This window comes from Rattus norvegicus, chromosome 2, assembly GCF_021556685.1.
Source record: "Rattus norvegicus strain SHRSP/BbbUtx chromosome 2, alternate assembly SHRSP_T2T, whole genome shotgun sequence".
In the NCBI taxonomy this organism is placed as follows: domain Eukaryota; kingdom Metazoa; phylum Chordata; class Mammalia; order Rodentia; family Muridae; genus Rattus; species Rattus norvegicus.
In genome coordinates this window covers 166,029,762-166,045,350 of record NC_141535.1, presented here as the reverse complement: position 1 = coordinate 166,045,350, position 15,589 = coordinate 166,029,762, and the positions used below count along the sequence as shown (strand labels likewise).

At 41.2% G+C, this 15,589-nt stretch overlaps 1 protein-coding gene across 18 annotated transcripts in view; it reads left to right on the top strand.

The window, feature by feature from the left end:
* Positions 1-15,589, top strand: part of Rapgef2 (Rap guanine nucleotide exchange factor 2) — a 221,672-nt gene that overhangs the window by 186,468 nt on the left and 19,615 nt on the right. For 12 of the 18 annotated variants that reach the window (NM_001428994.1, XM_087623041.1, XM_087623071.1 and 9 more), the window contains 12 exon segments: positions 489-641; positions 980-1,144; positions 2,282-2,389; positions 2,476-2,679; positions 2,779-2,887; positions 3,321-3,567; positions 7,363-7,520; positions 8,084-8,324; positions 10,049-10,432; positions 13,729-13,940; positions 14,026-14,149; positions 14,709-14,732. In NM_001428994.1, the coding sequence (NP_001415923.1) occupies positions 489-641; positions 980-1,144; positions 2,282-2,389; positions 2,476-2,679; positions 2,779-2,887; positions 3,321-3,567; positions 7,363-7,520; positions 8,084-8,324; positions 10,049-10,432; positions 13,729-13,940; positions 14,026-14,149; positions 14,709-14,732 (2,129 nt within the window). 18 annotated transcript variants of the gene reach the window in all.

Below are 15,589 nucleotides of genomic sequence, written 5' to 3'. Positions count from 1 at the left end.
TGACTTTATCTGTCAACTTCTTTAAAGCAGGAGAGTTACTAAAATTGTTGTCCATGTGTGTGATTAGCACAGATACATATTTACTCCACCATACAGATGTTAGAATCTCTTCATCTCTAAAACCACTAATTTTTATACTTAACATTTTCAAAATGTCTAGAGCCAAATGGTAATTGTTGTTGTCATGTTTGCCCTAGGATTGTCTTTCTCTCTACCACTGTCTTCTAACTAAAGGATGCAAGAGGACTTTTGAGATTTTAGATTGCTAGATTTTTTAATCTAAAATATAGACTAAAACAGAAAAGAAACGAAAGAGGAAATGCATTAAAAGCAGAGAAGTCTGAGGAAGGTTCATTCCTGCACTGATTTAGAATGTAGGAGAACGACAGCGGGAAATGTCAGTATTAAATAATTAAAACTGAATTATTAGGCAGGTAGGTCTTTTGCAAGCACTTCATCGTTAACATGTGACTTACATTTTATTCTAGTTTGTCTGCATTGCCCAGCAAGATTACTGCCGTATTTTGAACCAAGTAGAAAAGAACATGCAAAAAGTTGAGGAAGAAGGAGAGATTGTAATGGTGAAGGAGCACCGAGAACTTGATCGGACTGGAACAAGGAAGGGCCACATCGTCATCAAGGTAGGATAAAGAGGTGTTCCTGCCAAAGGAGCAAGAAAGCTGTGCTGACCAGTTTCTCCTGACTCCCCTCCCCCTTCTAAATATTTTAGATTTTCCTGCAGAGTAGTGGGTTTCACTGTGGCAAATGGAGACATGGCTGTCATTAAATTCCATTCTCATTCATTCCCGTCCCTGTTTCCTTTGCCATCAAGCATGATACTGGTTACTGGTAGATCAGTGGCCACTGATTAGGTTTCATCTGCCTTATTACCTACTTTGTATTACGTGAAAGCTTTGAAATTGGAGGGGCCGTATCAGTGATCCATTCATAGTGGTGATTAGACCTTTTATTGCTACAGGGCACCTCAGAGAGGCTAACCATGCATTTGGTGGAAGAGCATTCTGTAGTGGACCCAACATTCATAGAAGACTTCCTGTTGACATACCGGACTTTCCTTTCCAGCCCAATGGAAGTGGGCAAGAAGTTATTGGAGTGGTTCAATGACCCGAGCCTCAGGGATAAGGTTGGAGATGCATTCTAAATGTGAACTACTAGAAGATAAAATTGGAACATCAGTTATGTTCAGAGTAACTTAATGAAATATAAGCACATTCTTCTTAAGCAAAACAACAGAGATAACTGAGGCAGATATTCCTACAGATTTCTATGGTCTCAGTCTCAGAAATAAATTTTTACTTTAAATGCAAGGCCAATATGTGGTTCTCTTGGGAATGCGGGAAGCATAAGCAAATGTCTGCACGACACAGACTCTGCAGCATGGTTTTGTGGGCAGTGTGTGCCTGGCGGACATTAGATGTTTGGAAGCGCTGGAGCACCTCGGCCTCCTGTGCTGCTTAAGGCCTTGGGCCCTCTTCGGAACTGACCATCAAGTCTGATTTGTAAGCTCTGTCAAGGCCACATGGACGATCAGCTGCACGTCCTAGTGTGGTTCCTTCCTATCACAACTCTTTCCCACACAGGTCTTTCCAGATTATTACTGTTTGTTTTCCTTATCTAGCCTGCCCTTGTACTCGGCAGTTTCTGTCTGATTTTGTACTAACATTTTGTTTTTATTACAAGCTTGCTTTTATTTAGACGTCTGTTAAATATGTTTTCAAAATAAAACAATGTAGGTTAATATAACCACAGATTTAAAGATCCAGGGCAAACCAATACTTAAAATGTGTACGTTTTGAGAAGGTCACTTTTTTTGTTGTGTGTGTACATGTTGGGAGACCAAAGGTCAACATTGGTAATCTTCCACTCTTACTTTCTGCCTTATTTTCTGATACAGAATGTCTCAGTAAATCTGGAGTTCACTGTTGTGGGCTAGATTGGCTAGCCAGTAGGGTCCTCCCACCCCCCATCCCCCATCTCAGTGCTGCAGTTACAGGCACACGGACATACCTGGCTTTTTGTGGATCTGAGCTTAGGTCTTCATGCTTGTAGAGCAAGCCAGTTTATCACCTGAGCATCTCTCCAGTTCCTATGGTCATTTTTACAAGTATAAAATCCATGTTTAAGGGCTTATTTTTATTAATTTTCGCATTCAGTATTATTCATAAAATGTTTTAAAAGATCAATTTTTAAAGTTATTTAAGTCACAAATCTTTAGCACTAACAACAACCAAAAATATGCTGACCTTAATTTCTTTTATAGGTGACACGGGTAGTATTACTGTGGGTGAATAATCACTTCAATGACTTTGAAGGAGATCCTGCAATGACTCGATTTCTAGAAGAATTTGAAAATAATCTGGAAAGAGAGGTAACCTTTGTGAACTTTTATGAATAGTGTCAAGTTTATCCTCTGCCTGTCCTCGATTTCATGCAGCTCTTCTTGAATTCTTGTAGAAAATGGGTGGACATCTAAGGCTGCTAAACATTGCATGTGCAGCGAAAGCCAAACGAAGGTCGATGACGTTAACAAAGCCGTCCCGGGAGGCGCCTCTGCCCTTCATCCTGTTGGGAGGCTCTGAAAAGGGCTTCGGCATCTTTGTGGACAGTGTTGACTCATCGAGCAAAGCCACTGAAGCAGGCTTGAAGCGTGGGGATCAGGTAAGAGGGCTCAGCTCTGGGTCTATGTGAGTTTCAGAGCCTTTTTCTGTCAGTCAGTGATGAGATTGACTTTAATTTTATAACTTCATTTTTTTTTAGATATTAGAAGTGAATGGTCAAAATTTTGAAAATATCCAACTTTCAAAGGCAATGGAAATTCTTAGAAATAACACACACCTGTCCATCACTGTGAAAACCAACTTATTTGGTAAGCATTCTGCCAACTCTGACTCAGACTGCTTTTGCTTTGTTTTTGTTTTTTTTTATATTTAGATCTTAATCCTGGATAAAATAATTTCTATAAATAGTAAAACTTGTAAGAATTCTACTGTTTTCTAGGGCTATGCTAAAATGAATAATACAGAATTATGTATGTATGTATGTACGTATGTATGTATGTAATTACATCCAGAGAAAAAGTATCATCTTGAGGAGCATGGAATGATTTTATTGAGCAGTCCAACCTTCCTTCTATTGATGAATACAGTCATCTTGAGGGTGGAAGGGTGTCTTTTTTTCCTTAGGCTCATCTGGATAGAAACTAGTTTTTCTCTAAGTTTTAGTTTTTATAGCTCATCTGTACTTTTTATGTATCTGCAAGCTCCACTGTTAGCCCAGCATTGTTTCCACTTTTGTTTTAGTATTTAAAGAACTTCTGACGAGATTGTCTGAAGAGAAAAGAAATGGTGCCCCCCACCTTCCTAAAATTGGAGACATCAAGAAGGCCAGTCGCTACTCCATACCGGATCTTGCTGTAGATGTAGAACAGGTGATAGGCCTCGAGAAGGTCAACAAGAAAAGCAAAGCCAACACTGTGGGGGGAAGAAACAAGCTAAAGAAAATACTCGACAAGACTCGGATCAGTATCTTACCTCAGAAACCATACAAGTATGTGAAGTCGTTTTCAGCACCTTGTTTTAGTGTGTTCAATGGAAGCATAAACAGGAGTGTATTGATGTCGTGAATGTTTGCCCAGGACTCGAGTAAATGTCTCTTCAGAGTGTCTTAGGAGCGAGTGTAGACAGCTGAATTTGCTTAGCTCTGCTTTGACACTTGCTTGCTTCAAGAGAGGCAGTCGAGCATGTCTACATGTGAATTTCTTACAGAGGTTTATTGATGTCCTGACTGCCCCATGATTTAGCAGCTTTGGTGTCTCTTGGTGTCCCTCCATAACATCTCTCTTGGATTGCCAGTCACTGCTTCCCCTGTTTATCATAGCTATTTTTACCCACTTCAGTGACTTAACTGTGGAAAAACAGTAACCAGCTTCAGGCCTCTTTCCCTTCTCCTCAGGTCCACTAGAGTTAGCATGTCAAGATTGTTCTTGAATTTATTCTTGGATGTGTGTGCCTGTCAGGAGCACAGGCAATTCAAGCTTCAGGTGTCCCTGAATTTGCTGAGCTTTGCTTGTTTGCTGCCCAGTTTCTTCATTGTAGTTTTTGGGTTTAATGCTCTTTATGAAGCTCAATTGCCAGCAGTCAAACTTTTAGTGTTGTATTCCCCAGATTAAATTGAAAAGATTCTAGCCTATTTATTTCTTAGATAATTTAATGACTCTAAAGTGAAGCAATAAATAGAGGTATTGGAAGGCTGAAGAGAAGGTCCAGTGCTTAATGTGCTTGCCCCGAAACTGCAAAGACTTTGTTCGTCTGAGATTCTAGCACTAAGTTAGGTATGATCTCTCCTTTGCCTGTAACCTCAGGATGTGAACAACAGACACAAGTGGATTGCTAGAGCTTGGTAGATGACAGCCTGAGGAGTGGGGATAAGGTTCAGCTTTGGGAGAGACACTGAAAGGAACCAGGTGGAAAAGGATAAAGGAGACCATAGGTCACCATCCTCTGGCGTACACACCCACACACCCAAATGCATGCACACACACTGAGACTACAGCAAGTCTTTCTTTTCCTAGTTTCTTCTTTCCTTCCTTTCTTAATTCCATTTCAGATAAAAATTTTAGACACAGACTAGAGACATATCACTTAAAACATTGATGAATTTTCAAGTTTACTTTGTCCAATTAAACTAAGAGTAATGACGGGTGGTTTCTAAATTCTGTGAGTCCTAAAAATAAGCATAGTTGTGTGATGATTCTATAAATACAGGATTGAAAGTATGTTTATTCCGAGAAAGTTTCTTAGAGACTGTGGATTAGGACAGTAACATTTACAAAAATTAGGAAGCAATTTCTAGAGCCCCTTCTTGATGAAAACTTAATTGTAAATGTGTAGAAAAGTTAAGATATCTCAATGCAGGATTACTAGCAGCAGCCAAATAATAAAAGGATCTTCAAGGTTGAACGTGAACCTTTAAAAAATCAAGTCAGTGGGACACTGGAGAGTATGGCTGGCAGCGGGATGTGGAAGAACTGGGCTGGGAGCCATGCCCAGCTCAGGATGTTGGTGATGGATGTAGTGTGAATTACATGTGTAGTTGTGGTGTGTGTGCTTACAAGCATGCTCAAAAGTTAGACAAGGGAAAAGTAATTAGTTATGTTCACTTTAAAATACTAGGAGAACATTATGGCAAATATATGGCTCATTTAAGTATTTTCTTAGGGAAACAATTTGAGAAGTCAGAGCTGAAGGGAAAGTAATATTTAAACAGGCTCAGGAAACTGGAGGAGCTGCCTTATTATAACTGCTTTGATTTAGTACTGAACCACTTCTGCTTTGCTAGACATCAGCGGGGGTTTGTGAAGTTCTGAGGGAAGACCTAGGGCCTTGAGCATGTAAGTGGTCCACCACTGAGCCAGGTGCCCACTCTCTTTGTTACTGTGTTTAACAAAACAATGACCTAGTAAATTACTGAAATCTCCTAGTTATAATATACCTGAACCTTTTTACCCTTTACAAAAACTTAGGTACCACACAGACTGGCAAGGGTGGGCATGAATTATTGTATAACAGAGGTGCACATTTGATGTGCATACAGCAAGAAGCAGGTCATGAGCATAACAGAAGTCAAATTGGGATGCCAAGTTGGTTGCTCAGGAAAGCCCAATGAACCCCAGAGGAAGAAAAGATTAGTCAATGAGCTTTAAAATCAACAGACTTGTTTCAGTAACAATAAGCCAGTCGGAGAGGCTAGACAAGAGGACATGTCCAAGAGGGACACATAAAACATGAAACATTTTAGTCCAGGAATAGCCTTGTATCTGTGGGTATTGAGGTATGGGTGAGGCATTGAGAAGCAGAGTGAGTTCCAGTTTATTGCATGAGATATTGGAAAATGCAATGAGAAATACTCTGATAGAGTGTGCCTGAAGAGTACTGATGTTCACATCCAGGTCTGCCGTGACTCACCTGGTCAGACACACTTCTGTTTTACTCACAATGTTAGGTCATATATCACATCTCATATTTTTGGCAAAGACATTTATGTGATTGAAAAATAAAATTCTACTAATGTAAAGACTTTTATCATGCACAGAACATTAATATTTTAGGTCTTTATTTGCCCAACTCTACATGCGCATGCCTAAATAGAACTTTGATTTTTGTCCTGGACTCTGCTATTTGCGAAGGAGAATTTACACTAAAATTGTCGTATTTGTGAAACCCAATTTATATCTCAATTTTAGTAGAATTCTCTGTTTTGTTTCAAAGTATTTGTGGAATTATAGCTGCAGACATTTGCATATAATCTATTTATTCTTTTGTTGTATACTTGTTTCATTTTGTGCTTTCTTTTGGGAACACTTGATCTTTCAATCGAGGAGTAATTCTGCTTGTTGTCAAGTTGTCTTTTAAGTGTTATCCATGAGTGAGGTGTGGTGGTCACACTTGTGATCCTAGTTTAAGAGCAGGCAGCTCTAGAGCCTCCCCAGCTATGTTGCTAGATGCTGCACACATACAGGTGGCCACAGAAAAAAACTTTCTGTGCACAGAAAGGAGTCTGTAGCTATCAGCGATGCTCATATTTTAATGGAGAATTTAACCACGTGACTATAAACCTTGAGCAGAGAATTAGAAGTGAGTCGCTGCGTTTGCACTGCCTGTCCTTCAGAGCCCGCAGTATGTTCGTGCCCACGGCACACTCATGCTCTGCCACTGAGGGATGAGATCTGTGTCAGGCTGTCCTCACACTTGGACTCCATGGTGGTTTGTTCTACTACCTAGGAGAGTGTAAGTAGGGCAGTTTGGGCTCCTTCCCCCCTTTCTTTTCTCCTCATTGTGAAGAGCAAACCAGGAAGCAGCTGTCTGGGTTGGTGCCGAGCTTTGGTGCAGTGAACTCCAGTGGGTTCTTTCCCGTGGGCTTTGTCTTAGGTCCATTCTCATTCCTTCAGTTAGACACAGCAGCACATTTCCTCTGCTCTGTTTTACACAGAAAAAATAATCCTGGTTATGGTTATAGCTTATTAAAAAGGCAGGTTGTAGAGAAACCTACTATATGTTTAAGAGATAGTGAATTGGACTGAATGTTTCACATAATGGGCCTTAACATTTTTCAATATTTTTTACATTAATTGCAAGTTTAAGTGAAAGTGGCTTATTTCACGATCTGTAATGACTCAGAGCCTTTACCTTGCTAGTAGTTTATTTTATTTTATTTTATTTTTTTTGGTTCTTTTTTCGGAGCTGGGGACTGAACCCAGGGCCTTGCGCTTCCTAGGCAAGCGCTCTACCACTGAGCTAAATCCCCAACCCTTTATTTTTTTTTTTTTAAATCTGTTCTTTTCAGTGATATTGGGATTGGTCAGTCTCAAGATGATAGCATCGTAGGACTGAGGCAGACCAAGCACATTCCAGCTGCCCTGCCTGTCAGTGGAACGCTGTCTTCCAGTAACCCTGATTTGCTGCAGTCACACCACCGGATTCTGGACTTCAGCACTACTCCTGGTGAGCACCAAAGCCTTCCTGCCGTCATAGACCTCTCTTTCAGACATGGTGTGCATGGTTGGCCGCTGGGCATGGATGGTTATTGTTCACCAAGATTCAGAATGAACCTCAAACTCCAAACACTGGGACTAGTTCTTGTAGAATTCTGAAAACCATTCTGGTGTGGTTGAACCTTTGGTAAAATAAAGAATAAAATACTATACACTTATTCCTAACTTGTATCAAGTAAATAAATCAGGAGGCATATTTTAGGTGTGCTAAATGGGCTTTTCCTTATAATGAAGATTAACTGTTGATGGACATTTTGATACCCTTATAAATGCATGTATGTCCTTGTTTTGGTTTGTGTTTTGCATATTTTGCATATGTGCTCATGTGTAAAAGTCTTCCATTTGTCACAGTTACCAGTGAAAGAAAACGTGGTTTTCGAGTAGCATGTCACAGCTCTGTCAGGGAGGGAGATGTTACCACCCTTTGAGGGGTAGAGGGTATGGTGCTTTGATTAATCACATTGCCATCCGTTAACATTCTTCCTGCTTCTGTGTGTCTTTTCCTTCCCCAAGACTTGCCAGATCAGGTACTGAGAGTTTTCAAGGCTGACCAGCAAAGCAGATACATCATGATCAGTAAGGACACCACAGCAAAGGAAGTAGTCATCCAGGCCATCAGAGAGTTTGCTGTTACTGCCACCCCAGAGCAGTATTCCCTCTGTGAGGTCTCGGTCACGCCAGAGGGAGTTATCAAACAACGAAGGCTCCCAGATCAACTTTCCAAGCTTGCTGACAGAATACAGCTGAGCGGGAGGTACGGTCTGTCTCACCAGGTTCTTCCTCCTAGAGTCAAGCCTGATCCAACAGAGGCATCACCTGTGCTGCTGCTCTTGCTTTCTTTGTACAGTGGTGAAATTGAACCCAAAGCCTTGCCAACCAGGCATTCTCAGGGAAATCAGTCACATGAATAACTTGGTGTTTTTTGTTTGTTTGTTTTGTTTTTCTCCTTCTGGTTTCCTTTAGAATATGTCATTGTTCTTGAGTTTTACATAGTGTGGGTCTAAACCATGAATTTTAAACCTCATGTTTTCAACTTGCGATGAAAACCCCCTTGCTATCTATCACATCTGTTCCCAGCCCCAACACTAATAAATACTTTTTACAGGGTCAGAGGTTAGGCATCCCCTGCATGTATACACTGAGAGATCTGCAAATCTCTACTGGGTTTCAGCTTTGTGATTCCCACTCATTACTCAAGAGAGTTTGGGTTTCAGAGTAACCACAGTAGAGAACATTAGTCTGTACCTGTCAAGGGACAAGCCATATATTTTCTGTCTTAAGTGTCTTGTGAAGTATGTAAAAGACCAGTTATTAGGACCCCACTGTGCTTGCTCTGTGTTCCTAGAGTTTCATTTGGAGAAGTCATCTACCTGCCAAAAAGTGGGGAGAGAGAAGCTACAGAGCAAATGTGTATGTGGGGGGTGGTCCTATTTTCAGGAGTTCCTTAAAAGGGTCACAGTCCTGTCCATATTGACCAGCCATTTGGCTTTAGATCCCTGTTTGCTACTCTGACAAATTGGGTTGATACCTCCCACTGCTCTAGATGCATTTCATGAAGATCTAGGTTATTCGAAAGTTAAAACCTTAGGGCAGGAGAGATGACTCAACAGTTAGGAGCACTTGTTGGTCATGCAGAGGACATGGGTTCTGTTTCTCCCATTTACATGATGGTAACAACCATCCACTTCCAAGAGATGTATGCCTTCTTCTGACTTCTGAGACACAGTACATGTGGTGCACATACATGCATGTAGGCAAGACACTCACATGTAAAACAAATCTATAAAACCTGTTCTAAGATCAAATATATGAAAACAAACTGCTTTGGGTCTCCCCTCTCCTGAGAGAGAGAGAGAGAGAGAGAGAGAGAGAGAGAGAGAGAGAGAGAGAGAGAGAGAGAGTCAGAAGACAACTTATTAGCCTCAGATCTCTGTTTGCATGATGAGTATCTTTGCCCACTGAGCCATCCTGCCCGTTCAGTTATTAAGTCTTCTAGATGTTAAATACATAAGTAAACTTTATTTCAGCTAGCGTAGACCATCAATTGTCAGATTCCATCTCCACTAGAAAACTGAGCTATGACCTTGAGTTGATGTTTATTTAATCTGGTAAATAGCTCTCTTCTGTCACCTTTGGCAAACAAGCTAAAAGTATTTCAGTGGTGGGGGAAAAAAGAAAGGGAGAGAGAGAGAGAGAGAGAGAGAGAGAGAGAGAGAGAAAGACAGAAAGACAGGGCACAAAGGAATTTCCTGTGGATTTCTCAGTTCCACTTACTTAGCAGTGCTGTGAACTAGTGACACTGGGGCAGGGGCAGCATCTGCACTGCCCATGATGGATGAAAAGAACTCTCTTACATCATTCTCTTAGTCCTCTCCCAACTCTGCCCCAACCCCATCCAAGGAACTAGCAATGTTCCCTTTAGGAGCCCTACTGGCTTGCTGCTCAGCTTGACATCTGAAGAGTTTCTGTTTCTTTCAGGTATTATCTGAAAAACAACATGGAAACAGAAACGCTTTGCTCAGATGAAGATGCCCAGGAGCTGTTGCGAGAGAGCCAAATCTCACTTCTTCAGCTCAGCACTGTGGAGGTTGCCACACAGCTCTCCATGAGGAACTTTGAACTCTTCCGCAACATTGAGCCTACTGAATACATAGATGATTTATTTAAACTCAAATCAAAAACCAGCTGTGCCAACCTAAAGAAATTTGAGGAAGTCATTAACCAGGAAACATTTTGGGTGGCTTCTGAAATTCTCCGAGAGACAAACCAGCTGAAGAGAATGAAGATCATTAAGCATTTCATCAAGATTGCCTTGCACTGTAGGGAATGCAAGAATTTTAACTCCATGTTTGCAATCATCAGGTAAGAGGATCTGTCCTACTCATGTCAGAATACCATGTAATTACAGAAATATAGTAGTTCATAATTGACTGTGTGTGTATATATCTATGTGTATATGCTAGTGTGTGTGTGTATGTTTTTTGTGTGTGTGTGTGTGTGTGTGTGTGTGTGTGTGTATACAGCCTCCTGTACACTAAAACATAAGTGCTTCAACAAGCAATTTTTTTTCTTTCTGATTCAAAAATCTTACTTTTTTTTTTCAGAGTCTACGGGGGTGTTGTAATGGTTTATATATGCTTGGCTCAGAGAGTGGCACTATTTGGAGGTATAGCCTTGTTGGAGTAGGTGTGTCACTGTTAGCATGGGTTTTAAGACCCTCATCCTAACTGCCTGGAAGCCAGTATTCTGCTAGCAGTCTTCAGATAAAGATGTAGAACTCTCAGCTTCTCCTGCACCATGCCTGCCTGGATGCTGCCATGTTTCCACCTTGATAATGAACTAAACCCCTGAACCTGTCAGCCAGCCCCAATTAACTGTTGCCCTTATAACCTTGCCTTGGGTCATGGTGTTCATTCACAACAGTAAAACCCTATGACAAAAGTTGGTATCAGGAGTGGGGTGATGCTGTGATAGGCCTGACCATGCTTTTTTGTTTGGAAGAGTGTGGATTTGGGGATTTTGGATTTGGACAGCTGTGGAATGCTTTAAATGGGCTTTATTGGGCTATTCTAGTAGGAATATATGTGGAAGACATTGGTGCTGAGAGTGATTTGAACCTGGCAAGGGTGTCAGAGAAGAATTTCAGTATGTATCATAGGGACTCTTTTTGTGGTATTTTGGTGAAGAATGTGGCTGCTTTTTGCCCTTGTCTGAATAGTCTACCTGAGACTAAGATAAAAAAATTTATGTTAATTGCATTGTCAAAGGAAGTTTCAAAAAAGCCCAGTAGAGATTTTGTTCTCTGGTTAAGTCTCACTTTGAACAAGCACAGCCAGCTGAGGAAGGGAAAATATAAAATATATGGTTCGAGTATTAAAGGGGGCACCAGAAAGTAAGTGGGACTTTGGGGCAAGATCCTACCCAGCTAAGTTTAGATCCAGGAATGGTGGTCTGCATCTTTAATCCCAGGAGATAGGCTTGCAGATCTCTGAGTTCTAGGTCAATCTACAGAGCAAATTCCAGGGCAGCCAAGCATAGGCAGTGAAGAAGTTGGAAAACAGAAACCTGGTGATAATGTAATAGAACAAGGGGGGCCATGTTCCAGCTTCAGCAAGCAGCAGAACTCAGCAGCTGTGGCCATGTAGCTCTGGCTTTAGAATGAAAAATAGAAGAAACTACTGGGACAGTTGATGCTGGTTAGATGTAGCTAAGAAATTAGTGGTGATTAAGATGAGACCAACATCACTGAGGTGAAATCTTCTGGGAAGTGTTTTCTGAGAGCACAAAGAAGCTGTGTTCCAGGGATAACCAAGGTTGTGCCTCATGCTGCAGCTGAACTTGGTAATGTGTAAGAGTCCCCCAGGTGGTACTGGTTTTGAAGGCATGAAGGGGTCAAGAAGAGCAGCTGAGGCTTGGCATTTTGAGAGGCCATGGAGGGCCATTGGTGAAGGTGCAGCCTCAGTTGCAGTTGATAGCCCAGGTCTGAAGGGGTCATGCAAAGCATTTGAGGCTTGGCACCATGAAGAGAGCCTGTGAGAGACTATTGGTGAGGCCTAGTTGCATCAGAAGATCCCAGTGTTTTAACCAGGAACATCAGTGGCAGTGGAGTAGATCAACATGCACTTAAAATCAAAATTTAAAACCATGTCTAAAAACCTCTCATGATTCAGAGACCAAGTCTGTATCTATACTTATTTGTATATTCATTTATTCAATCTTTATTTACTCTGACTTCTGACAAATTATTTGAATTGCTCTGAATACCAGCCATTTTATATATAAAATAACAATAACCCCCCCAATACAGAGGAGTGAATGAAATAATAATGTGTATAGGATTTCATCAGACAGCATTATTGCAAATGTTCGAAGTTCACCTTCATTTTTATAAGTATTAACAGTGGAAATAGGAGAAATGCAAACGTTAAAATGATTATGAATCATTTTATGTATCTGGGGTCTTCATACTCATGGCTAGTATAATTATAGTACTCATAATTTTTGTGATGGAATATTTACCTAATCTTTGTTTATTCAAATACTTATTATGAGTCAAACACTGCTCTGTGTCTGAGAGGCTGCTGCAAAACAAATTGTCATGTCAGACTCTGAAATTTAAATTTTATAATTATATTTAAGTTAAATAGATTTAAAACTTTAAATCTAAGAAAATTCAAGCATGTTTATTAATCAAAACAGAACCTATTACAGTCAAAGTATGCTTACCAGTAAGAAATAGGTTTGTCTTTTCCAAAAATCTATGTTTTAGGATTCAGCAAAGTCAGTGTTTTCTGCATTCAGATGGTTGTCGAAGCATCAAAAGTTGTGGTGCTTGAGGAAGCTGTAATTATTTGGTAGAAGTCAGGTCAATATGGTGGATAAAGTTCCGTAAACCTTGTGGCCCAGTTTGTTCAACTTTGGGAACAATGCGTATCATATAGTTGGGTGTTGTCATAGAGAAGAATCAGGCCCTATTCTGACTGGTGCTAGATGAAGGCGTTTTACATTTTAGTTGGCATATCTCATGGTTGGTTGAACATCTTTCTTGGCTATGATAGTTTCAGCCATAATTTAAACAGCTGCAGTGGGTCAGAGCAGCAGACCACAGTGACCATGACTTATCTGGTGCAAGTTTAGTTTGGAAAGTGCTTTGGAGTTTTGTCGAGGTCCAGACAGAGCTGGTCCTGACCATCATATTCAGTCCTTATCACATGTCACAATGTGATGAAGAAAGAGTTCATTTGTTATTGCAGAAAACAAACAAAACAGAAGGGCCAGCCCATAAAGGTGCTAACCACCAAGCCTGGTCACCTGAGTTACCCACTGTTAGAAGGGAGACCTGGCTCCTAGAATTTGTCTTTTCACCTTCATGTGCTTGCTGGGATAACCTCTGACACACTCATAGTCACATGAATGGATTGATGAATGAATGAATATTTAAAATATTAAGAGAACATAAGAAGGAAGAAGTATAAAGGCAAATGGTTTGGCCCTGACCCAATTTAACTGCCGCTCACTCCCTAGTCAGGATTGACACGAACTCTTGGGCATTGTAAAATTTTCCATGCGTGTAAGGCTCACACACAGAGGTATTACATTGTCTTCTTTTGTTTCAGAGACCATCATTTAGTCATATCTCACTCTCTTCTCCCCCTTAGTGGCCTAAACCTGGCACCAGTGGCAAGACTACGGACCACCTGGGAAAAACTTCCCAATAAATATGAAAAGCTCTTCCAGGACCTACAAGACCTGTTTGATCCTTCCAGAAACATGGCTAAGTATCGCAATGTCCTGAGTGGCCAGAACTTACAGCCTCCTGTCATTCCCCTATTCCCCGTCATCAAGAAGGACCTCACGTTTCTCCATGAGGGTAAGTGCAGATGGGCACTGTCTGTTCTGGTGGGAATTCAGAGTGGACACTATGTGACTTCTTGTTCCTCCTCTGTTAATCTCAGGAAATGACTCAAAAGTAGATGGGCTGGTCAACTTTGAGAAGCTGAGGATGATTGCAAAGGAAATCCGTCATGTTGGCCGAATGGCCTCAGTCAACATGGACCCTGCCCTTATGTTCAGAACTCGGTGCGTGAGTTGTTGGCTGTGGCATGTGTCGGGTAAAAAGGTTAGAGTGAGCTTGCCCGCAGTGAGGAAAAGCTGAATAGTTAATGGTAGGAGTTACATTAGAACCCGATGAGACAATGACCTTCAAGCTGCAGTTTGTGGTGCTGTCTCCTGTCTGCCTCCAGGCCACAGAAGACAATAGTGCAAGCAGGTCGTCCTTCAGACGCGTTTATTGAATGTTGGGTACAGTGTTCACTTCTTATTTTTAGAGCACTGAGCTGTGGAGTTAGAGCTTGTACTTGGTAGCACCGGCTAGTGGAGAATCGTCATAATGTCCTTACAATGTGTTCATCTGTGTGCAGTAAGCGATGGTTGATTCAGTGGAGGGAAGGAACGAAAGGGTTGGTAGAAGTCCTTTAAGCCAGAGCTGTCTGTAGCGAATGCGTGTGAGGTGACTATGCAGTTAATGTCTGTGGGCTTCTAGAACTGCTTGTCCAGAAGTCTGGTCCTTTCTTTCTGAGCTTGTGATCTCTCTGTCTCTTTCTACACCCATGCTTCAATCTCCGTGGCTCACTTACAGGAAGAAGAAGTGGCGGAGTCTGGGGTAAGTGGCAGAGCCTTTGCACGCTCAATTCTTGCTCATCTTGCCATGCCGTTGTTTTCTTACCTGCTCTGTTTTCTGAAGCTTGGCTTTTTTTTTTTTTTTTTCCAACCCCTTAACCCTCTTGCTCTATCAGAATTTCAGATGCAAACTGACTTCAGATTTAATCTGTTGGGGCTTTCCTGAAGTCAGGTCCACAAGAGCTGCGAAATGATTGCTATTTTTTCTGGGGAAGACAGAGCAGGCCTTTCCTGGCTGTCTGAAAGATTGTATTATAATGTAATTTGTGTGGTTTGAAATGGAAAAGCTACAGAAGCTGGGAAGGGAAGCATGCTCTTAGACGGTAGAAACTGTGCAACTAAACCCCATTGCACAGTAACTGGAGTGGGTCTGGAGTGTTAGGCACCCCCACGCCTTCAAACCAAAGTTCCTGCAGCTCAACTAACTACTGTTTTCATGCTCTATGGATCAGCCCCTTTAAAATAATTCTTAACAATTCATGTACTAAATAGTTCCCATACATAAGTGTTTACAGTTGCATGACCGTTGTATTAACAGATTTACTGTTTTAAAAACTCACCACATTCGACCCACAGCGTAAGGACACAGTTGTGAACAGTGTAGCTGAGTTTAATTAAATCTGTATAACATACCCCCATTAAGAAAAGCAAGTTTCACATCGTAAGTTGCCCCTATGGTCTCTCAGTATCCTTGCACAAGCTTTTACATGCAATTATGTTTTCTGGCTTCTGTGAGAGAACGGACTTTGAATGCTCTGTGAGATGAACAGTAGGATTTACTGGTAGGAGCACATGCCGCAGAGATATCCGTGTCTTTGTATTGGGTATAGTTTCCTTTCA